The sequence below is a fragment of the Hylobates moloch genome, unplaced genomic scaffold (assembly GCF_009828535.3).
Source record: "Hylobates moloch isolate HMO894 unplaced genomic scaffold, HMol_V3 SCAFFOLD_35, whole genome shotgun sequence".
NCBI lineage: Eukaryota > Metazoa > Chordata > Mammalia > Primates > Hylobatidae > Hylobates > Hylobates moloch.
The window spans coordinates 2,833,945-2,859,141 of record NW_026652310.1 but is presented as its reverse complement, the minus strand read 5'-3'; the positions used below and the strand labels follow the sequence as shown (position 1 = coordinate 2,859,141).

Below are 25,197 nucleotides of genomic sequence, written 5' to 3'. Positions count from 1 at the left end.
CAAAGGGCTGGCAAAGCAGGAGTTTTGTTATGTGGCTAGCTGGTGCTTGGTGCTTAGCACATCAGGCTGCCATCTCCCCACCATGCTAAGAAGATGTCAAACATGGGGGGTGTTAAGGAGCATGCCAAGAACAGAATAGCTTCTAAAATGACAGTAAACAATTTCCCCTCTGGAATGTTTCACAAATGGGCTGATGGGATTAGACAGCATGCCTTTCTTAGAAGACTTCATAGACACAATCACTTATATAAAGATGAAAGTGGTGTTTGAGGGAAAATGCCAAGTTGCAAATCTGAGGTGGAGAAGACATTCCATTAACCTTGTATCTATGAGGCTGTCTATTAATTTCAAATGATAAAGGGATGTCAGTTAAAGCCAATTAGCATAAAACACTCCTACTCAGCTTTGCAGACCTTCAACAAATAGCAGCAAGGATGAAGGACATTTGGGGATGGAGCTTTTCCAAGGGACTATTAAAAGTGATTATGTCTTCACTTTCTTTCATCTTGTGTTTTCTATGTGATAAGTCCTAAGGAAACTACTAAGTGATTTCTTAAATCTATTCTTCTTATTTTCTTTTCTTTCCTTTATGATTTAATGCCCTGGATCTTTGCAGAAAAGAGACAAATGGTGGCATATTCTTCTGAGAAAGAAAACACATGATTACACCTGATGTTTAGAATGACTGGAAGTTCCTCTACCTGCTGGGGAGCTGCCAATTTCAGATTCTTGGTGCAACTGTAGTGATGAGATTTTTACCTGGGATTATTTCAGCACTTAAGAGTGAGGATTGAGGCACCATGGGTGAACACATAGAAATTTGGTTTGTATGGTGGTGACTCTGTTTTCCAAATATATCTGCAGGTATACTATTGCAGGTACATTTTTGAGCATTTACCTTATGCCTGGCTCCAGGTAGATCAACATGGGAGACACAGGAGGCATCTAAGGTATGAAACTTTTTACTGCTGTAAAGAACTTGGGAGCAAGGACCGTGCCTTTCATATCTTTGTTTCCCCAGTGCCTGATATGTAGTGGGTGCTCATGAGTGAATAGAGCCGTAGACTCAAACAAATAAAAACATAAATGCTAATATCATATATAATAACTACTAAAATGTGATATTGACCATAAGAGCTATAGAAACTAAATAATTTAGAGAGACAATAATAATTACTATAGCTGGCATTTAATTAATGTGTTTTATATACCAGGTGCTTTTCTGAGTGGTTTACATTCTTTAATATATCACAAGAGGTAAATATTTGAATGAGTTAAGGCAATGCTTCCTGCTCTAACAAATTGCAAAATGTCCAATGTCCAATGGCTTCAACACAATGCAAGGTTTTTAATTAATCAATTTATTTTTTGTTGCTCCATGATCAGTATGAGTACTTCTGCAGGCAGGTAGGTTTTCCCCAAATGGAGATCCAGAGGGCCCAGGATCCTTCCATACCTTCTTGCGCCCTCATTTCTAATGTGTAGCTTCCTGGTATGTTCTGGGCACTGACATCAAGCTAGCAAATGAGGGAAGAACAGGTGAAGAAGGTGTACCGTCTTCCAAACCACATTAACAGAAAGCAACATACATCACTGCTGCTTACATTTCATTGAAATAACCACATAGGCCCATATACATGCCAAAGGAGGCAGGAAATATAGTTCCTTGTCAGGCAACTACTTCACAGAATAATTCTACACTGTGGATGGGGAACAAAAATCATTTGTCCTTGAGTATTTTTATCATTTCCATTTTGAGGTTGAAGACATTGATGCATAGAGAAGTCAAGCAACTTGCCTGAAATCAGAGTGGTGGAGTGAATTGTATTCCTTGGAAACATTCTCTGCCTTTAAAATCACTGCATATTCTTGGGTGTTTACTTTGTTGATAATTATGGATGCCTATTGCTAAATCAGGCACTACTAGATGTAACAGGAAGATAATATAGAGATCAAATGAAACTGAAAAATAAAAGTTTATAAGGACTGTCCCATCCATGCAGCCTCTCCTCCGCAATCTTTGCCGGGAAATGTGTGGTTAGTTTTGATTGTCACACACACTGGGGTACTACTCTAATTTAGTGATCAAAGCCAGGGTTGCTAAATGCCCTATAATGCCTAAGACAGTGTGATTCTGTGAAGAATTGTCCCATCCAAAAAGCCAGTGGTGTCCCTATGTGGCACTAGACTAAGGCTGTCCCTTCTGAAATGTCCTTAAATGTCAGTGTGGAGAAAAGTTTGCTGAGAACAAACTAATAGAGTGGTTTAGTTGGAGTGTAGACTCTGGGGTTGGACCCTGACACTTATAAGCTAGATTAGAGGAAGTTAGATTATGAAAACTGTTTAACTGAGACATAGAATGACTGAAGCGGATCAGGTAGCAGAGGGAAGAGAAAGCCTACTTGGAAAAGATTTAGTTCTGTGTGGATACAGGCCAGGGTTATGGTAAGGAATAAGAGTGAGCCTCATTAAGCAGAGAGAGGCATAGGGAGTGAAGCTCAGACCCTGTCCCCTGATGTTTCCAGTCTTGAATGGAAGCACGTGTAGCACCGCTGGAGGGAAAGGAAGAAGGCAACTGGGGCTTAAGAAGGGTGAACAGAACACTATTGTGTTCTGAGGGTAAGAAGCCTCTTCCAGTTTTTTTCATTCCTGTTCTTTTTTGTGTTCTCTCTCCATAAAGTGCTAGTTTGACCTCCCACGGAAGTGAGGCTCAGTGTCAAGACTCTGATGATGATCATTGCAACATCTGTGGAGCACTTACTGTGTGCCAGATGGGTGTGGTTCTAAGAGCTTTTGTTATGTTCTGTACTTACAAAAGGGTGTCTCATTTAACCCAGCCTCTGGAGCTGTCTGGCACATGGTGGGAGGCGATTTATTAATTGGAAATAAAAGCATGAAGGCATGCACGAGTGAGTCCTCACAATAATCTGCCCATTTGGTAGGCATTCTATCTAGGTTAATAAAGATGAAGAAACTGAAACTGCTAAAGGTTCAGTAACTTGGCTCAAGTTAAATGGCATGATCCTAATTTTGATCTCAAAGACTGCAGCATGCTGAGCTGTGGGTGGAAAGTGTGAACAGGAAACTATTAGTTTCCTATGGCTGCTGAAAGAAATTACTACTTGGTGGCTTAAAACATTCTCCCACAGTCCTGCAGGCCAGAACACTCAAACGAGTTTTTCTGGGCTGAAATCAAGATATTGAAGTGCTGCACTCCTCCCCACGGGGCTGTTACCTCCTAGCCTCTTCCAGCTTCTGGTGGCTGCTGGCACCCCTTGGCTTGTGGCCACATCACTTCAGTCTCTGCTTCCTGCTCACATTGGCTTCTCCTCTTATATGTGGAAGCAAGGAAGGGCCCTCTGCGTTTCTTTCTAAGGATGCTTGTGATTGCATTGGGTCCTACTGCTAACGCTGGAAAATCTCCCATCCCTAAATCTTTAATCACATCTGCAAAGTCTTTTTCTTTTTTCCTTCCCTAGAATATAAGGTAACTTTTCACAGGTTCCAGGCATAGTACCTGGATATCTTGGGACTGGGGATAGAGGGGGAGGGCATTATTCAGTCTACAACAGAAAGCCTGGTTTTTTTATTGTATGCAGTACAAAGTGTGTGTGTGAGTGTGTGTGCGCGCGTGCGCTGGCGCATGTGATTCTGTGAGCTTGTGCATACGCCTACGTGTTTGCGTGTAGTGTGTGTGAGTTCGGTGTACTGCAACTGTGCGTGTGCAGCCCGTGTGTGAGTGGGAGTGCTTTGACTGCTGCAGGGTGTGAGCACAGAGGGAACGCAGCTTGCAGTGGCGGGTGGCCGGTCCTAGGCCAAGTTATCGTCCAGCCGCCTGCAGGGGTCACTGTTTGGTCCCGTTGTTGCGCCATCCTCTGCCCTGGCTCGCCCTCTTCTTCGCATCTGTGGACCGCGCGGTAAGCGCGAAGACGCCGGCGGCTGCGTGGCCCACGGGCAAACTGGCGGGCTTTGGCCTTGGGCGCGGCCCGCAGATGCGTGCAGCATGCGGGGCTGTGGAGCGCTTATTGGGTTTTCTGCGTGAATCTGGGGGTTTGCAAAGAAGGGACAAGGCTGGACAGGACCTTAAATCCTGCTCCAGGCGGAGGCAGTTGTTGGCCAAAGTCTCTCCACCCCCATCCCCAGTCGGCTGGGAGAAAAAACGAGGCGGGGTGGGCGAGGGCGTGTCCCAGGGGTCTGGAAGTGGAGCCAGGACGTCCGGGAGCTGACAATCTGAACGCGACCTGGGAAGGGGCGGTGGCGGGAGTGGCTGCTTCCTGGGAGGTGGTGCTCGCAAACCTGGCAGCTGACTGGGTGGGGCGTGTCTTCCCTAGCAGTCGCGGAGGGGAAGGCTGAGGGTCCCGGTCCCCGCCCCGTGTGCTCAGGCTGAACAGCTTTTCCTCCCTGATCTCTCGGAGACGCCGGCCGCTGGCCAACGCAGGGCAGCCTCCTGCCTGCGTGCTGTGGGTTTCTCCTTCAGTTTCCTCTCATTGCCTGAGGTTGGGCCCGAACACGGCGGTACATTTCCTTGAGGTTGGTAAACTGCCCCTGGGCCTCGCTGGATTTTGCATGGGTAACCTCGATATTCTTTCTGATGGGAAACCTAAGACCACCTTTGTGCAGAATGACCCCCAGTCCACTCTGAATCTCGCTCATGAGCATCTGAAAGTACCGGCGCGGGGTGGGGGCAGAGATGGGGTGGTGGAAAATTCAGCTTCTCGGGCCCAGGGTGCCGGCCCAAGTGGACCAAACTTTGAGAACCCTGCCGTAGAAACATGAGACTATCTTGACGCCAGTAGGACTCCTGGAGCTCTTTCTCCTTTGTAGAGCGCTTGGTGAGGTGGGAAGAAAGGCTACTTTGCCCAGTGAGCCTGTGCAATGTTGTGTGACCTCATACGAGCATGCCACTGCCAGTCCCTCCCCTCCGTGGCCTTATGATCTTGAGCAAGTCACTTAACCCCATCGAAGCCTGACTTTTCCACATCTCTGTGAGAAATGAAGACAAATCTTCTGAAAATATCACATACAGTGCCTGCCTAGCATGTTGCAGGCCCTCAATAAATGCTATTATTATTATTATTATTTTGAGACAGAGTCTCACTCTCTCACCCAGGCTGGAGTTCAGTGGCACAATTTCAGCTCACTGCAACTTCCGCCTTCCGCTACCAGCCATTCTCCTGCCTCAGCCTCACAAGTAGCTGGGATTACAGGCGTGCACCACCACACCAGCTAATTTTTAAATTTTAGTAGAGACAGTTCCACCTCGTTGGACAGGCTGGTCTCGAACTCCTGGCCTCAAGTCATCCGCCCGCTTCAGCCTCCCAACGTGCTGGCATTACAGGCGTGAGCCACTGCACCTGGCCTAATTGTATTATTAAATTACATTGTCATCTTATTAAATAAGTCCTCATTGAATAGGGGTTTATTCAATGCATGGAAATAAGGAAAAGGGTGGGAGATGGACAAGGGAGAGGTGTCACGGTTTAGATTTCATTCCTGACCTGTAAGTACTTAACATCTACATGTGCTGAGAGAGGAGGCATCTCACCTGGTTGCCATTAATGGCATATGATGGCAGTGGTGGGTACTTTAAGGGGATGGAGATGTACAGAAAGTATGTGATTTTGTGTTGGCCTATTTAGGTGGGAAGGTTTCCAGCACCAAAAGTGCTGCATGGCTGATTCTCTGCATCATGAAGTGCTCAAGCAGAGTTTCCAGGCCAATAGCTCTCAAACGCCCCTGCTTCAAAATACTAAAAGCTACACCTAGCGTTTTCTGACTGTCAAAATGGGAGAGGCATGGTTGTCTTCCAAATTACGGGGGTAAAAATTAAGTTAACAAAGCTGTCTTATTTTTAAGTTTTCCTCACACACATTTCCTAATGCTTTGATGCTTCTTACAACTTATTGGCCTGTGAGTATGAACAGAGGGCAAAATGAATGACCAAGGAGCAGAAGACTTGGCAAGATTCAGAAGCAGCTGTGAGATATGATAACTCACATTTTTTTCATGTTCCAGCTTTTGATTTTTTTTTTTTTTTTTTTTTTTGAGACAAAGTCTTGCTCTGTTGCCCAGGCTGGAGTGCAGCAGCATGATCTCGGCTCACTGCAACCTCCGCCTTCCAGGTTCAAGCAATTCTCTTGCATCTGCCTCCTGAGTAGCTAGAATTACAGGCGCATGCCACCACACCTGGCTGGTTTTTGTATTTTTAGTGGTGATGGGATTTTACCATGTTGGCCAGGCTGGTCTCGAACTCCTGACCTCAAGTGGTTCGCCTGCCTCGGCCTCCCAAAGTGCTGGGATTATAGGCGTAAGCTACCGTGCCTGGCCTTAGTTTGTGATTTTTATACTCCTCACTTGTGTGATAAAATTACATATCATATATTTCATGGAGTTTCTCAGATTACCACAATTTTGAAGACTCTTCTTCCTAAACCCTACTGAGAGCTTCAGCTCTAGAATTGAGATATAAATGGCTGTTATAAATGAGACTATGATCCCTTCTTGACCGCTTGGGAAAGACTCAAACTCTCTGAGTTGCAGTTTAAGCATATGTAAGTTATTCATAATAATTTCTACTTTTGTGAATATTAGAGAATATAGATATAAAGTATCTAAAATTATTGGCACATAAAACATGCTCAATAAACAGCCCAACTGACATAAACAAGAAAGTCCCCAAATGACACAGTACGTGAACTACAGCAGAGCTTCTCACACTTTAATGCACATAAGAGTCATCTGGAATCTTGTTAAAATGCAGATTCTGATTCTCCGTAGGTCTGGACTGGGGCATTGCTAACAAGCTCCCAGGTGACGCTAATGCTGCTGGTCTGTAGACCAATATCAGTAGCAAAGAACACAACTTTACTATGTAGCAACAGCACAGGTGATGGGTGTTGAGAGATGGGCTTGACCAAGCAGCACCTTGGGAGAAGCTCTAGGCAGGAGATACAGGATTCATAGAGAGGAGGTCAAGGTATAAGGACCAATGTTTCATTTGGCAGTGGCTCTACCTTTTAAATTGAATTTTACTCTTGAGTTCCCCAGGCTGATGGTTTTCTTTCCTTGCGGTTGATGTGGGTTGTGTATTGAAGTTAATGTAATTCCTAGCATTTCCTGTACAGACTCCTCAGTTGTTCTCTCCATATCACTGAGAAGGCTAGGATTTCTGAGACTTGGCTCCAGCTGTCTGTGGGATATAGAAATAGGGAAGGAACCAGTCTTTTTTGTTATTTTTTAAATGTTTTAATTTTTTTTATTACATAATAGGTGTACATATTTTGGGGGTACATGTTAAGATTTGATACATTCATATAATCAAATTAGGATAATTGGGATATCTATCACCTTAAATATTTATCTTACCTTTGTGTTAACATTTGAATTGCTCTTTTCTAGCTATTTTGAAATGTACGATAGACTAATGTTAACTATAGTCAGCCTACTGATCTATTGAACATCATATCTTATTTCTTCTATCTAACTATTTATTTATACCCATTAATCAACCTTCTTCTCCCTCTCCCCCACCCTTCCTTGCCTCTGGTAACCACCAATCTACTGTCTGTCTTCATGAGATCTTCTTGTTTCAGCTCCTATATATAAATGAATACATGCAATATTTGTCTTTCTGTGCCTGGCTTATTTCTCTTTACATAATGACCTCTAGTTCCATTCATGTTGCTGCAAATGACAGGACTTCATTCTTCTTTATGGAGGAATAATATTCCATTATCTATAGTTACCATACTTTTGTTATTGTTGTTGTTGAGATAGGGTCAGGCTGGAGTGCAGTGGTGCAATCATGGCTCACTGCAGCCTCGACCTCCTGGGCTCAAGGGGTCCTCCCACCTCGGCCTCCTCAGTAGCTGGGACTACAGGTGCATGCCCACCATACCTGGCTAATTAAAAAAAAAATTGTAGAAATGGGGTCTCACTGTGTTGCCCAGGCTGGTCTCAAACTCCTGGGCTCAAGCAATCCTCCCACCTGGGCCTTCCAAAGTGCTGGGATTACAGGTGCATGCCACCACACCCAGCCTGCATTTTCTTTATTCATTTATCTATTAATGGGCACTTAGGTTCATTTCATATTTTGACTACTGTGAATACTACTGCAGTAACCATTGGACTACATATATTTCTTCAATATATTGATTTCATTTCTTTTAGTTATATACCCAGTAGTGGAACTGCCGGATCATGTAGTACTTCTAGTTTTAGTTTTTTGAGGAACCTCCATGCTGTTTTCCATAGTGGAAATGCACTAATTTACATTCTTCTATGTGTGTTTATCCAGTTTTCCCAGCACCATTTATTGAACAGACTGAACTTACCCCATCGTGTGTTCTTGGCAACTTTGTCAAAAATGAGTTGGGTGTAACTGTATGGAGTTATATCTAGGTTCTATATTCTGTTTCATTGGTTTGTGTATCTGTTTTTATGCCAGTACCTTGCTGATTTGGTTACTGCAGCTTTTTAGTATATTTTGAAGTCAGGTAGTTCGTTGCCACCAGCTTTGTTCTCTTGCTCAGGATTGCTTTGGCTATTTGGGGTCTTTTATGGTTCCATATAAATTTTAAGTTTTTTTTTTTTCTATTTCTGTGAAGAATGTTATTGGTATTTTGATAAAGATTGCATAGAATCTGTAAATTGCTTGGGGTAGTATTTTCATTTTAACAATATAAATTCTTCTAATCCATAAGCACGCAATCTCTTTTCTTTTGTGTGTGTGTGTGTGTCTTCGTCACTTTATTTTATCAGTGTTTTATAGTTTCATTTTAACAATATTAATTCTTCCAATCCATGAGCATGTAATCTCTTTTCTTTTTGTGCGTTTGTCGTCTTCACTGTATTTTATCAGTGTTTTATGTGTTTTTTAATAGATCTTTCACATCTTTGGTTAAATTGATTCCTAGATGTTTTATATTCTTTGTAGCTACTGTAAATGGGATTTTTTTAAACATTATTTTCAGATTACTTGGCATTGGCATATATAAATGATACTGATTTTTGTATGTTTATTTTGGATTTGCAACTTTAGCTAATTCATTTATCAGTTCTAACAGTTTTGTGGTGTAGTCTTTAGGTTTTTTGAGACGTGATATCATGTCGTGTGCAAACAAGGCTAATTTGACTTCTTTCTTTCCAATTTGGGTGCCACTTCTTTCTCTTGCTTAATTGCTCTGTATAGGACTTCCAGTACTATATTGAATAAAAGTGGTGAAAGTGGGCATCCTTGTCTTGTTCCAGATCTCAGACAAAAGGCTTTCACTTTTTCCCCATTCACTATGATGTTGGCTGTGTGTTTGTCATGTATGGTCTTTATTATTTTGAGGTATGTTTCTTCTATACCCAGTTTGTTGAGGCTTTTTATCATAATAGGTTGAATTTTATTAAATGCTTTTTTTGGCATCTATTGAAATGATCATATAGTTTTTGTTCTTGGTTCTTTCTGTTAATATGATGTATTACATTTGTTGACTTGTGTATGTTGAACCATCCTTTCACCCCTGGGATGAATCCCACTTGATCATAATGAGTGATCTTTTTAATGTGTTGTTGAATTCAGTTTGCTGGTATTTTGTTGAGCTTTTATTTTTATTTATTTATTTAGTTTTTGCATCTGTGTTCATCAGTGATATTGGCCTGTAGTTTTCTTTTTTCGTTGTAACCTTGTCTCGTTTTGGTATCAGGGTAATTCCCGACTCGTAGAATGAGTTTGAAGTGCTCTCCCCTCTCCAGTTTTTTTGAAGAGTTTTAGGAGAATTCAGTATTTGTTCTTTCAATGTTTGGTAGAATTCAGCAGTGAAATTATTGCATCCTGGGCTTTTCTTTAATAGGAGACTTTTTGTCATAGTTTTGATCTCGTTACCCATTATTGGTTTGTTGAGGATTTCTATTTCTTCATGGTTCAATCTTGTTAGATTATATATATCCAAAAAGTTATCAATTTCTTCCAGGTTTTCCAATTTGTGGATAGTTGTTCATAGTAGTCGCTAATTATCCTTGTGGTCTCTCAGTTGTTAGGTATCTTTTTTAATTTCTGAATTTGTTTATTTGGGTCTTCTCTATGTGTTTTTAGTTAGTTTAGCTAAAAGTTTGTCAATTTTGCTTATCTTTTTAAAAAAACCAACTTTCATTTCATTGTTTATACTTTTAAAAATATGAACTTCATTTATGTCTGTTCTGGTTTATGTTATTTCTTTCCTACTACTAATTTTCAGTTTGATTTGTTCTTGTTTTTCTAGTTCCTTGAGGTGCATCATAAAGTTGATTATTTGAAGTACTTTTACTTTTTTAATGTAGATGTTTATTAATGTAAACTTCCTTCTTAGTATTGCTTTTTCTATATTCCATAGATTTTGGTATTGTATTTGCATTCTTATTTGTTTCAAGAAACTTTTAAATTTCCTTCTTAATTTCTTCCTTGACCATTGGTTGTTTAGAAGCATGTTGTTTAATTTCTGTGTGTTTGTGTAGTTTCTGAGATTCCTCTTGTTATTGACTTCTAGTTTTATTCCATTGTGGCAAGAAAAGAGACTTGATATGATTTCTTCTTATTTGAATTTTTTGAGACTCATTTTGTGACCTATGATACATTATATTCTGGGGAATGTTCCCTGTGCTGATTGAAAGAATGTGTTCTGCAGTTGACGGGTGAAATGTTCTGCGAATGTCAAATAGGTCTATTAGGTCTTGAGCGTAGTCTAACTCTGGGGTTTCTTTGTTGGCTCTATGTTTGGTTGATCTGTCCACTACTGAGTGCAGTGTTGAAATCCCCTACTAATACTAATTGCCTACTGTGTGGCAATCTACCTCTCCCTTTAGATCTGTTTGTTTTATATACTTGGGTGCTCCGATGTTGGGTGCACAGATATTTATAGTTGTTGTATCCTCTTGCTGAATTGACCCCTTTTTCGTTATATATTGACCTTCTTTGTCTCTTTTTACAGTTTTTGACTAGTAGTCTATTTTATCTGTTATAAATATCGCTATTCTTGATCTTTTTTGGTTTATCTTTTTCCATCCCTTGACTTTCAGTATATATGTATCTTTATAGGTGAGGTGGGTTTCTTTTGGCAGCATGTAGTTTGGTCTCGTTTATCAATTCAGCTATTCTATGTCTTTTAATTGGAGGGCTGAATCCATTTATATCCATGTTATTATTGATTAGGACTTACTACTGCCATTTTGTTTCTTGTTTTCTAGTTGTTTTGTAACTCCTCTTTTCCTTTCTTACTGTCTTCCTTTTGTGGTTAAGATATTTTCTCTGGTAGTATGTTTTAATTCGTTGCTTTTTTATTTTAGTGTATTTATGATAGGTTTTTGCATTGTGGTTACTATGAAGCACACAAAAAACATCTTTTAGATAATACAAATTATTTTAAAAAAATGACAACTTATCTTAGATCACAAGGGAAGAATAGAAACAAAGAAAAAACTAAAAAAAAAAAAAAGCTCTATACTTTAACTCCATCCCTCCTCCCCATTTTGACACTTTGTTGTCTTTGTTGACATGTTTTAATGTTTCCCATCTCTTAATAGGTTGCTTTAGCTATTCTTATTTTTGATAGATTTCTCTTTTGGGCTTTATACTAGAAGTATGAGCAGATTGTACATTGAAATTACAGTATTGGGGTTTTTTGAGTTGTCTTTGTACTTAATTTTACCTTAAGTTTTTCTTTTTTGCACATTATTATTTTTTATTTCAGATTAAAAAAACTCCCTTTAGCATTTCTGTAAGACAGTCTGATGGTGGTGAATTCTTTTGGCTTTTACTTACCTGGGAAAAACTTTATCTCTGCTTCATATTTGAAGGATAACTTTGCTGGGTATAATATTCTTGGATGACAGTTATTTTCTTTCAGCACTTTGAAAATATTGTCCTACTCTTTCCCATCCTGCATGGTTTCTGTTGAAAAGTCTATTGCCACACTAATTGGAATTCCTTTATGTTATTTGTTCTTTTATCTTGCTGCTTTTAGGATTCTCCCTTTGCCTTGACTTTTGAGAGTTTGATTATTATAGGCCTTGGGGTAGTCTTACTTGGATCAAATCTGGTGTCCTCTGACCTTCCTGTATCTTAATATTTGTATCTTTCTTGAGTTTTGGAAAGTTTTCTGTTATTATTTCTTTAAATAAGCTTTCTGCCCCTTGCTCTTGCTCAATACCCTCTTGAACACCAATAATCCTTAGATTTGGCCTTTTGAAGTAACTTTCTGTATCTTGTAGGTAATCTTCATTCCTATTCATTCTTTTTTCTTTTTTCTCCTCTGACTGTGCATTTTCAAATATCTTGCCTTTGAGATCACTGATTCACTGATTGTTTCCTCTGCTTTATCCATTTTGCTGTTGAGAGCCTCTACTGAATTTTTTCAGTTTTGCAAATGTATTTCTCAGTTCCAAGATTCTGATTTTTAAAATTATTATTTCAATCTCTTTGTTAAATTTCTCTGAGGAATTTCTAAATTTCTCTTCTGTGGTTTTTTTTTTTTATAGATCATTGAATGTCATTAAAACTACTGTTTTGAAATCTTGACTGGAGAGCTCACATATCACCATCTTGTTAGGGTTAGCCACTGGTTTCTTGCGTTGTCCATTTGAGGAGGTCATAGTTTCCTGATTGTTGATTTTCTTGTGGATGTACATCTGTATGTTCACATTGAAAGATTAGTTATTTATTCCAGTCTTCCCTCTCTAGCTTGTTTTAGTTTTTAATTAGATATAGATGCTTGGAGATTCTTCGTAATTTACTTATTGAATTTCTTAATTTTTTTCCCTGCTGGGTCACTGCCTCCTTTTTGATACTAGATGATATTGAAAGCCCAGTTTTGCTCAGCTCTAACAAATGATTGGGCCACTATGTGTCCTGAGTGGGGCAGGTCTCAAGAGGGATATCCCAACAGTGTGGGAAGGCTGGCTGAGTTTCATGCTCAGAGAAACTTTGGAACATACCTGCTCTAACATGGTGCTGCTCAGCAGCCATTCTTTTGGCTGAGTTACAGAGCAATTTTCAGGGATGGGAGTGGGTGTTCCATCTTCTCCCATTGTTTCTGCCTGTCTTAAGGATATTTCTTCCTTCAGGCACTCATGATGCTTCCTGTGGGTTGAGGCAGGGACAGGCCTCCTACCGGAGAACTTAAGATGGTAGAGAAGCTTGTTGTCAACCTCAGTTTCGCTTTTTCTAGTGTAGAAACCATGAGTCAGGGGGAGTTTTTATGTGTTTGATGCTGGGAAGATTTCAGGGAGAGGTGTTGCAGACATGAAAATCTGATTGTCTTACCATCAGCATGGAGCTTTTTTCATTTCTCTGTGGCCCCAGGAACTGACTAGTACTCACAATTGAGTGCTGGGGTATTATTAGTGATAATCTCAGTGCTGTATATATATTTTTTGGTTTCCTGTAGTAGAGAATGAAGTCAGCTTGCTTCTATGCCACCAGTTTGGAATCCAAGGAACTAATCTTATTGAGTCCCTACTGTTTTCCAAGCACAGTATTGGTTGCTTTACGTATGTTCTCATGTTTACTCTTCACTCATAAATACGGGAATTGATGCTCAGGATTTCACTTAATAAAATCATTTGATAAAAAATGGCAGAGACGAAGTTTTAACTAGATCTATGTCCTATCCCCAAATTAATGCTTTGCCTTCTAAACCTTGTTGCTTTATCATTCACCTCTTTATAGAAATAATTTTCTTATGGCAGTTAAGTATTATTTGGTGCCTTATTAAAAGTAGAACCATGCCCCCCATTAATTCTGCTGAGCCATGTTGATGTTTTATACCAGATCATAAGGAAGGGGCAGAGTGGAGTATGGGAACAAGAGTATTATCTGACTTGGAAGACTTGGGGCCTGCTTTTCCCCTTGTTCTGATACTGAGAAAGAGACTGTTGTATTACTAACATGGGGAAAGCCAACCACAGATATCTCAGATATGGCAGTATGATGGCTTTTCAGGAAAGGAGAGAAATTAACAACACAGAAAAGTTATCTGTAGCAGTTTAACAAATAGCTTTAATGAAGTGAGGAGCAAAAAGTAAACACATATATATATATATATATATATATATATATATATATATATATATATAGTCACTCCTTCAGCAAGTAGGCAAGGTAAGATTTAAAACGATTTTGATTAAATAAGATGAATAGGAGACCAGAGATTCGTACTGGGCCAGTTTACTAAGACACAGAGATCCATGCTTCCCATTTTGAAAATACTGTCTTCCTTACAGAGTCTTCTACATTCTTGCTGTAGAAGCTATGAAAGTTGTAGGAAACTATAGAGTCAACACTGCAAACTCAAGCACTGATAGGTCCAGAGAGCACTTGACCTGTCTTAGAAGGTATGATATTGTGGTTATACACGTTAGTTTTTGTTCATGGTTTCTGCCTCATAACTCCCATAGCCCTTGTTATAATGTTGGGGTGCTTTAGGCCACAGAAGTTGGCTTCAGAAAATAGAATCTCTCTCTGACCTTCTCCTGCTTGCCTTTCACCTGTTTCTTTTTCTCCCCCAGGCAGGCTTTTCAAACTAAAAGTATACTCTATCCCTTACCTTTCTGTCTAGGAGCTGATCGTAAAGAAATTCTTTGACTTATCTTGTCTGATTGTGGGTCATAAGACCCTCATTTCAGAAGGGTTCCTGCTCCATACCTGAAGGAAGGAATGTATACAGAGAGGCCATGAAGAATCTGAACAGGAAAGGCCTTGCTGAGCTTGTCCTTTCAGTCTATTAGTATTAGATTATGCACTTTTTGTCCAGTCACATTTCTATACAGTTGTCAATTATCGCTGTCCAGTGAAGTCTCTGTAAAAGGGTCAAGAGAACAGAGTTTGGAGAACTTCCAGGTAATTGAACACATGGAAGTTCCTGGAGGGTGATGCACCCAAGAAGGCATAGAGGCTCTGTGCTTCTTTCTCCATACCTTGTCCTATGTATATCTTCTATGTGGTGTACATGGGTATCCTTTGCAATATCCTTTATAATAAACGGGTCAACGTAAGTTAAACGTTCCCCTGAGTTCTGTGAGCCACTTTAGCAAATTAGTGGACTCTGAAGAGGAAGTCAGAAGCACATGTAAAGAAACCTGGAGCTTGCAATTGGCATCTGAAAGGAGGGGACAGTCTTGGAAACTGAGCCTTCAACCTGTAGAATCTGACACTATTACCAGGTAGACAGTGTCAGAATTGAACTGAATTAGAGGACACCTAGCTGATGTCTGCACAGAATTGCTTTCTTGCTTGTTTGGTGTCTGGGGACAAACAAACACCACACATTTGGTCACATAATTCTGTGTTGTTGGTGTGACAGCAGAGGAAGGTCAGTTTGTATTTTTTCCACTCAGGGAAGGTGAAGCTCCTTCTCAGCTCCAGCCCATTGCAGTTGTGGAAAAACGACTGCAGTTGCCAGATTTTCCCATTTCTAAGAGAAGCCCACATTTTCTACAGATATTTGGAATTGCCTTGTTTTTAGATATTGACAATAAATTTTTTAAATTTACAACCGAAGCTCAGAAAATTACCCAGTTCCAAGCAATATTTGGCCACAGCCGTCTGGTATTTGCCTGCAAAATAGATCTTAGGAGAGAAGGATGCAAAATTGAAGCTAGTAGCAGAAGAGGTTCAAGAGGAGTAAGGTGTGAACTGGGTGTACTGGCTTGGCAAGGTGGCCTGTGATTCCTGGCCCCACCAGTGCCTGTTTCTGGGTTGTCAGGAAGGACCTTATCTCAGATCCTACTTTCTAAGCTCCTCTCCTACCCAAGGTGGGTCCCAAGGCAGCCCTCCACTGTCTGGCTTTAGATAAGACCCTATAACAACAAGCCAATGGATGACCCTCTCAGACCTATTGTTATCTATATGTGATCTTCAAGGCTGTGGTAGAGAATTTCCTTGTAAATGGAATGCAAAAGCAAGTGGGAAAATTTTCTTTTTTCTGTGTCAGTCAATAGTGACCATTAGCCTTCTCCCCATCCCACAAAATGCCTCTTCCTTGCAAGAACCAGATACTGTAGCCTGGAACCTTGTGTGATGGAGATGAGGCATGTACTGAGGTGCCCTAGAATAAAGAAAAGTGGAAATCTCTCTGGATGAGATCCTTATGCTAGACTGTAGCCCAAGCACTGGCAACACAGACCACAGGAGTAGAAATATTTATGATGCTCGACCTACATTGTCTGTCATTGATGTCTGTGTGCTTGGCAATTTGTACATGGTGATCAGACATCACCAGGTCTCATACCTGTACCCTATTATGAGTTCAAGACTCTCATGAAGTCAGTGAGAAGAATAGAAAGTAGGATGCTGTATGATATTTGAATAGTATAGCACAGAGTATAACATGTTTTTTTGTGTGCTATGAAAATTCTTTATCTGATACTTCTAACTTTGTCTTAATTAATATCTTTCATTCAGTGACTTCTGTTAAGTTTGCTCTTATATGGTCTGAGGAAATTGTGAAAGTGTGTTTTTTAAGCAAGGGAGAGAGTCAGTACAGAATTTCTGGTGAGTACTATTCACCTTTTTGGTGTATGAATGACTTTGATCATCAGTATAATGATTGCGATCTACCAAGATTAGATTTTATTTAGAATTTCTGGGAAAATACTAATGTCATAGCACATCACTGTGGAAGGAGTGCTATAGAAGTTTTTACAGAAACCTGTTTAGCACTTTAAATGCCAGCAGATTTTTTAAGGGTGACCTAAACTATCAACAACCATAACAAAATCTGTTTTGCCACCTTACCATGATGGCTGTGTAATTTGTAGATGAATCCTGGTCGGAAAGCTGGACTGACCTAAATATAAGTATATTCTTTGATGCCTAAATTGCATCTTGAATTTCTAACAACAGGATGGCACATATGAAATATTCGCAAGAGCCTACTAACATGCTTCATAGACTAGCACTTACTGGCTGTGGTGGACTGATATTGCTGTGTGTGATGTGTGAGATGTGTGAGCTTTCTCCTTTTATACTAGCCAACAATTTAGAAGAGTTTAGGAAGATTGAAACTGTCTGAATATTTGTGTCTGAATGAGAGTTTTGGAATAAGACTGGTTTTTTTTAAGAAAAAGATATTTAGTAACATAATTATATCCCAATTCTTGTAACAAATGTCCAAAAGTCAATGGAAATTAATTTTTCTGTCCTCTGTACCCTTCATACCATTTTTTTAGAAAATGACTTTATTAGAGAATGGAAAAACAACAGGGTCAAAACAAAAACAAAAGATAATTCTTTGAAGAATTTAACAAAGTGACAAATCTTTAGCTAAACGAACTAAAAAAAACAGAAGATATAAATAAATAAAATCAGAAATTAAAGTGGGAACATTTCTACTTACCTTACAGAAATAAAAATGATTACAAGGAAATAGTGTGGACAATTGTAGGCCACCAAATTAAATAGGCTGGATGAAATGGACAAATTCCTAAAAACACACAATCTACCAAAACTGACTCAGAAAAAATTAAAATTCTGAACATATCTGTAACAAGTAAAGAGATAGAATCAGTAATCAAAGTTGTTTTCTTTTCAACAAAGCAAGGTCCAGGATTAAATGGCCACACTGATGAATTCTACCAAGCATTTAAAGAGCATTGACATCAGTTCTTTTCAAACTTTTTCCAAAACATAGAAGAGGAGGGAACTAACTCATCCTATGAAACCCAATTTAACCTGATAGCAGAGCCAGACAAAGATAACCACAAGAAAAGAAAACTAGGGATCAATGCCCCCTCTGAATATAGACACAAAAGTCATTAACAAAATACTAGCAATCTGAATTCAACAGCATATTGAAAAGATTGTACACCATGGCCAAGAGGGATTTATTGCAGGAATGCAAGGGTGGGTCAACATAAAATTCAATGTAATTTTACATTGAAAATTAATCAATGTAATACACCATGTTAATAGAACAAAGGAAAAACTCCACATGATCATCTCAATTGATGTTAAAAAATGCATTTGACATAATCCAAAACACTTTCATCATGAAGATACCCAGACAGCTGGAAACACTGGGGAACTTACTTAATATAATGAAGGGAATTTATGAAAAATGCTCAATGGTGAAAGACTGAAAACTTTCCCTCTAAGACCAGAAATAAGACAAGGATATCCAATTTCACCACAACTGTTCAAAATTGTACTGGAAGATCTAGCTAGGTCAATTAGGCAAGAAAAAGAAGTAAAAGGCATCCAAATTGGAAAGAAAGGAAGGCATCCAAACTATCTTTTTTTACAGATGACATGATTCTATGTATATAGAAAATTTAAAAAAAAAACTACTATAGCCAATAAATGGGTTACCAAAATCTCAGGGTACAAAATCAACACCAAAATCAGTGTGTTTCTACACAACAGCAATGAACAATCTGAAAAGGAAATTAGGAAAATAATTCCATTTACAACAGCTTCCAAAAGAATAAAATACCTAGGAATAAATTTAACTATGGAAATAAAAACTTGTACACTGAAAATTACAAAACATTGCTGAAACAAATAAAAGAAGAACTAAATAAATGAAAGGACTATGTTCATGAATTAAAATGCTTAATATTGTTAAGATGCAATACTACCCAAAGTGATCTACAAATTCAATGAAATTCTTACGAATTTTTAACAGCCTTTTTTTAATTTACAGAAATGAGAAAGTTAATCCTCAAAGCCATACAGAATTGCAAGGAGCTCCAAAATGCCAAACAATATTGAAAAAGAAGAATAAAATTGGAGGACTCATAATTTCTGACTTCAAAACTTAACTATAAAGCTACAGTGATAAAAACACTGTAGTACTGGTTTAAAGTAGATATAAAAAAATCAATGGAAATAAACCAATACATATATGGCTAATTGATTTTTGACAAGGGTGCCAAGACTATTCAATAGGAAAAGAATGGTCTCTTCAATAATGTTTCTGGGATAAGTACACATGCACACAGAAAAATGAAATTGGACTCCTACTTTACACCATATACGAAAATTAACTCAAGATGGATCAATGGCCTGCATATAAGTGCAAAACCTTAATAATCTTAGAAGAAAACATTGGGGTTAGTTTTATGGCCTTGGGCTCAATAATGGATTTTTAGATAGGACACCAAAAACTTGAGCAATCAAAGAAAAATGAAATAAATTGACTTTCATAAAAATTAAAATCCTTTGTGTATCAATATTATAAAGAAAATGAAGACAATTCATAAGATAGGAGAAAATATTTGCCAGTCATATATTTCGTAAGGGTCTAGTATCTATATTACATAAAGAACTCTTACAACTCAAAAAGAAAAAGACAGACAGCCCAATTTTTAAATGGCCAAAGGACTTGAATAGATATTTCTCTAAAAGAATATGCAAATGTTCAATAAGCACTTGAAAGGATATTCAAAATCGTTCATCATTAGTCATTAGGGAAATGCAAATCAAAACCACAATAAGATAGCATTTCACATCCACTAGGAAGACTATAATTTTAAAAAATGGAAAGTAGCAAGTGTGGACAAAAATGTGGGGAAACTGGGAACTCTACTATTTGGCTGGTGGGAATGAAAAATGGTTTAGCGACTTTGGAAAACATTTTGATTTTTCCTCATAAAAATAAGTAGGTTTACCATATGACCCAACAATTCCACTCCTGGATATAAATGCCAAAGAATTTAAAATAGGTGTTCAAACAAATCTATGTACATACATGTCCACGGCAACACTATTCACAATAGCCAAAAGGTGGAAACAACCCAAATGCTCAGCAACAGGTGATGGATAAACAAATTGTTGTGTATGCATACAATGGGATATTATTCTGCTATAAAAAAGAATGAAGTGTTGATACATGCTACAATGTGGATGAACCTTATCAGCATTATGCTAAGTGAAAGAAGTGAGACACAAAATGTCCCATAGTATATAACTTTATTTATATGAAATATTCAGAATAAGTAGATCCATAGAGATAGAAAACAGATTGGTGGTTGCCAGGGGCAGTAGGTAAGATGGGGAATGAGGAATTACTACTTAATGGGCATGGAGTTTCTTTTGGGTGGTGAAAATATTTTGGAACTAGATAAAGAATATAGTTGTCCATTGTCATGAATGTACAGGAAACCAGTAAGTTGTACACTTTAAAATGGCTAACTTTACGTTATGTAAATTTTACCTCAATTTTTAAAAATCTATTTAGGAATGATTCTCATGTACTAAAATGCACCCAATTTCAATGCATGTCAATAAATTTTGGTATATATACAATTTCTTTTTTTTGTTATTTATTTATTTTTATTTTATTTTTTATTATTATACTTCAGGTTTTAGGGTACATGTGCACAATGTGCAGGTTTGTTACATATGTATCCATGTGCCATGTTGATTTCCTGCACCCATTAACTCGTCATTTAGCATTAGGTATACCTCCTAATGCTGTCCCTCCCCCCTCCCCCAACCCCACAACAGTCCCCGGAGTATGATGTTCCCCTTCCTGTGTCCATGAGTTCTCATTGTTCAATTCCCACCTATGAGTGAGAACATGCGGTGTTTGGTTTTTTGTCCTTGCAATAGTTTACTGAGAATGATGTTTTCCAGTTTCATCCATGTCCCTACAAAGGACATGAACTCATCATTTTTTATGGCTGCATACTATTCCATGGTGTATATGTGCCACATTTTCTTAATCCAGTCTGTCGTTGTTGGACATTTGGGTTGGTTCCAACTCTTTGCTATTGTGAATAGTGCCGCAATAAACATACGTGTGCATGTGTCTTTATAGCAGCATGATTTATAGTCCTTTGGGTATATACCCAGTAATGGGATGGCTGGGTCAAATGGTATTTCTAGTTCGAGATCCCTGAGGAATCGCCACACTGACTTCCACAATGGTTGAACTAGTTTACAGTCCCACCAACAGTGTAAAAGTGTTCCTATTTCTCCACATCCTCTCCAGCACCTGTTGTTTCCTGATTTTTTAATGATGGCCATTCTAACTGGTGTGAGATGGTATCTCACTGTGGTTTTGATTTGCATTTCTCTGATGGCCAGTGATGATGAGCATTTCTTCATGTGTTTTTTGGCTGCATAGATGTCTTCTTTTGAGAAGTGTCTGTTCATGTCCTTTGCCCACTTTTGGATGGGGTTGTTTGTTTTTTTCTTGTAAATTTGTTTGAGTTCATTGTAGATTCTGGATATTAGCCCTTTGTCAGATGAGTAGGTTGCAAAAATTTTCTCCCATTCTGTAGGTTGCCTGTTCACTCTGATGGTAGTTTCTTTTGCTGTGCAGAAGCTCTTTAATTTAATGAGATCCCATTTGTCAATTTTGGCTTTTGTTGGCATATATACAATTTCATGTAACAACCACCTCAATCAAAATACAGAACCTTTCTATTCACCTGAAAAGTTTATTTGTGCTCCTTTTCAGTCATACTACCATCTTGAACTCCTAGCTGGACAAACACTGGTCTTTTTTTCTCACACCATAGATTAGTTTTTCTTATACAAAAACGTTTATAAATCAAGTATGTGCTTACTATTTGAAGGCTAGCTTCTTTCACAGTATGTGAGATTTGTCCAATTTGTTGATATATCAGTAATTCATTCCTTTTTAATCCTAAACAGATTCTATTGTATGACTAAGACACAATTTTTTTACTCAGCTATCTATTTGTGTTGTTTCCAATTTTTGGCAACTATGAATAAAACTTTGATGAACATCTGTGTACAACTCTGTGGTTGGTATGTTTTTATTTCTTTTGGGTAAATTCCTACAAGTGGAATCGCCAGATCATAAGGGAAGTATATGTATGTTTAGCTTTTTTTTTTTTTTTTTTTGAGACAGAGTCTCATTCTGTTGCCCAGCCAGGCTGGAGTGCAGTGGCATGATCGCAGCTCACTGCAACCTCTACCTCCTGGGTTCAAGAGATTCTTGTGCCTCAGACTCCTGAGTAGCTGGGATTACATGCATGTGCCAACAGCCCAGCTAATTTTTGTAATTTTAATAGAGACAGTGTTTCACCATGTTGGCCAGGCTGGTCTTGAACTTTTGGCTTCAAGTGATCCACCCCACCTTGGCCTCCCAAAGTGCTGGGATTACAGGCATGAGCCACCATGCCCAGCCTACTTTATTTATTTATTTTTTTAAGCCAGGCTTTTTTCTGAGTGCTTGAAACATTTTACAAACTATCAGTTGGGTATGAGTGTCATATGTTCCAAATCCTCACCAAGAGTTGGTATGATCAGTCTTTAATTTTAGACATCATAATAGGTGGGTAGTTGTATCTCATTGTGGTTTTAATTTGCATTTCTGTGATGTTATATGATGTTGTGCTTATTTTCACATTCATTTGCTATCCATATGTCTTCTTTGGTGAAGTATCTGTTCAAATTTTTGGCTCATTTTACAATTTTTTTATTATTGAGTTTTAAGAGCCCTTTATATATTCTGGCTACAAGTTCTTAATTAAATATGGGATTATTCAAATATTTTCTCCCAACTTATGACTTGTATTTTCCCTCTGTTGAAAGTATTTCAAAGAGCAGATGTTCTTAGTTTTAGTGAAGGCCAATTTTTTTTTTTCTTTTACATTGTGCTTTGGTGTCTTACACAAGAAATCTTTGCCTAATTCAGCATTACAAATTTATTATTCTGTGTTTTTTTTCTAGATGTTTCATAGTTTTAGATTTTACGTTTGGCCTGTGAGGTATTTGGAATTAATTTGTGTATAGAGTACGAAGTATGGATGGAAGTTTCTCTGTGTGTAAAGTATCTGGGTTAGTTTTTGTTGTTATTTTTCCTGGCAGCTTTTAAGATTTTTTCTCATTATTATTTTTATTACTGGTTTGTAGCATTGTGATTTTGATATGCCTTGGTATGGTTTTATTTTATTTTACTGCTTGCAGTTTTTTCGTTCTTGAATTTGTGGACTGACATTTGTAATCATGCTATTGTAAGAGATATTAATACTTTAATTTCAATTTTCAATTATTTGTTGCTGGTGTGTAAAAATAAAATTTGATTTTTATATATTGATCTTCTACCCTGCAATACACTAAACTGACTTGTTAGTTCTAGTAGTGTTTTCATAGATTCTGTAAGTTTTCCTTCGGAGAGAAACAAACCCATTGTCTGTGAACAAAGACAGTTTTCATCTTCCTTTACATTCTGTTTGTCTTTAATTTCTTTTTTTGTGTGTTATTGCACTGGCTCCACCCTCTGTTACCATGTTAAATAGAAGTGGTGATACCAGATTTCCTCACCTTGTTCCTGTTGTTACAGGGAGCAGTTTTTTGTATGGGCCTAATTTTGCCTCACTGTTAAGGCAAAACTTTTCTTAATACTCAACCCAATGTGTTGTGAGTTATTAGTTTTTCCAGTCTGAATAGTGAAAACAGGCACTAGTCCTGGCTCTGCTGGAGATCCAGAGAGTTTTCCTTCTAATCTTTTAGGATGTTTTTCCTCTTGATCTTAGGTAGTTCCTTTACATGGATATACTGATAAGTATTTAGTTGATGATTTGAGAGGGATTGTCCAGAGTTCTCTCTTTGTGCAGTTCTATCCTTGCTGGTACTCTATTCTGCAAACTCTAGCTCTGTGGCCTCCCTGAACTCCCAGTTCTTTCTCAGGGCGATCTCCTGACTCATCCTTGCTTTCGGATATTTGTAACACAACCTAAAGACTCTCTCCAGGCAATAAGTTTTGGTAATCATAGGATTCATTCACCTCCTTTGTTTGAGGTTTCTCCAGGTTCTCTGTTCTTCATTGCCTGATGTCCAATGCCCCTAAATCATTGTTTCATATATTTTGTCCATTTTGTGATTTCAGGCATGATGGTGAATGTAATCCCAACTTATCACTGTTGAAAGCAGATGTCCCAAATATCTTTTGTTATTTGTTTCTCATTTATTTTTGTTGTAGCTAAAAAACATAATCTGTATTATTGTGATACTTTAAATTTATTGAAATTAGTTTTATGCCCTATCATGTGATTTCTCTTGATGAATGTTCCATTTACTTGAAATGAATGTATCCTCTGAACATTATAATGTGTGTAATGTTCTATAAATGTCAATTAGATCAAGCTGGTTGATAGGTTTTTTTGGTGCCTTCTCTACACTACTGTTTGTTAAGAAGACATCCTTGCTGAGTCAATAAGAAGTTAGCTAACAGCACTGTTTTATCAATCACTGAGAGAGAAGAATTGAAATCCTGAATATAGTACTGGATTTGTCTTATTTCCCCTTTTAATTCTTTCAGTTTTGCTTCATATATTTCAAGTTTCTATATTAGGTGCATAGACATTTAGTATTGCTATGTCTTCTTGAGGAGCTGACTTCTTTATCATTATAAAATGTCTCTTTTTTCTTTAGTAATATTTATTGTCCTGAAGTCTACTTTTTCTGAGTGTTATAGCCAACTTAGTTTTCTTATGATTTGTATTTTATGGTACACTTTTTACAAAATCTTACTTTTAACTTTGTTTTTTACCATGTTTGTATTAGTCCTTTTTCATGTTGCTGATAAAGACATACCCAAGACTGGGAAGAAAAAGAGATTTAATTGTACTTACAGTTCCACATGGCTGGGGAGGCCTCAGAATCATGGTGGGAGGTGAAAGGCACTTCTTACATGGTGGCGGCAAGAGAAAATGAGGAAGATGCAAAAGCAGAAACCCCTGATAAAACCATCAGATCTCACAAGACTTATTCACTACCACAAGAACAGTATGGGGGAAACTACCCCCATGATTCAAATTATCTCTCACTGGGTCCCTCTCACAATATGTGGGAATTTTGGGAGTACAATTCAAGATGAGATTTGGGTGGCACACAGAGCTAAACCATATCATTCCACCCTGGCCCCATCCAAATCTCGTGTCCTCACATTTCAATACCAATCATGCCTTCCCAACAATCTCCCAAAGTCTTAACTCATTTCAGCATTAACCTAAAAGTCCGCAGTTCAAAGTTTCATCTAAAACAAGTCCCCTCCTCCTATGAGCCTGTAAAATCAAAAGCAAGCTAGTTACTTCCTAGATACAATGGGGATACAGGTATTGGGTAAATACAGCTGTTCCAAATGGGAGAAATTGTCCAAAACAAAGTGGTTACAGGGCCCATGTGAGACTGAAATCCAGCGGGATAGACAAATATTAAAGCTCCAAAATGATCTCCTTTGACTCCACATCTCACATCCCGGT

The 25,197-nt window shown here is 38.3% G+C and overlaps 1 protein-coding gene across 1 annotated transcript in view; it reads left to right on the top strand.

The window, feature by feature from the left end:
- Positions 1-4,332: 4,332 nt before the first annotated feature.
- The window catches only part of LOC116463390 (putative uncharacterized protein SLC66A1L), a 59,077-nt gene continuing 38,212 nt past the window's right edge, over positions 4,333-25,197 (top strand). The window contains exons 1-2 of the mRNA XM_032146468.2: positions 4,333-4,530; positions 14,242-14,352. Coding sequence (XP_032002359.1) covers positions 14,270-14,352 — 83 coding nt within the window. The 5' untranslated portion in view covers positions 4,333-4,530; positions 14,242-14,269. The remainder of the gene's footprint in view (positions 4,531-14,241; positions 14,353-25,197) is intronic.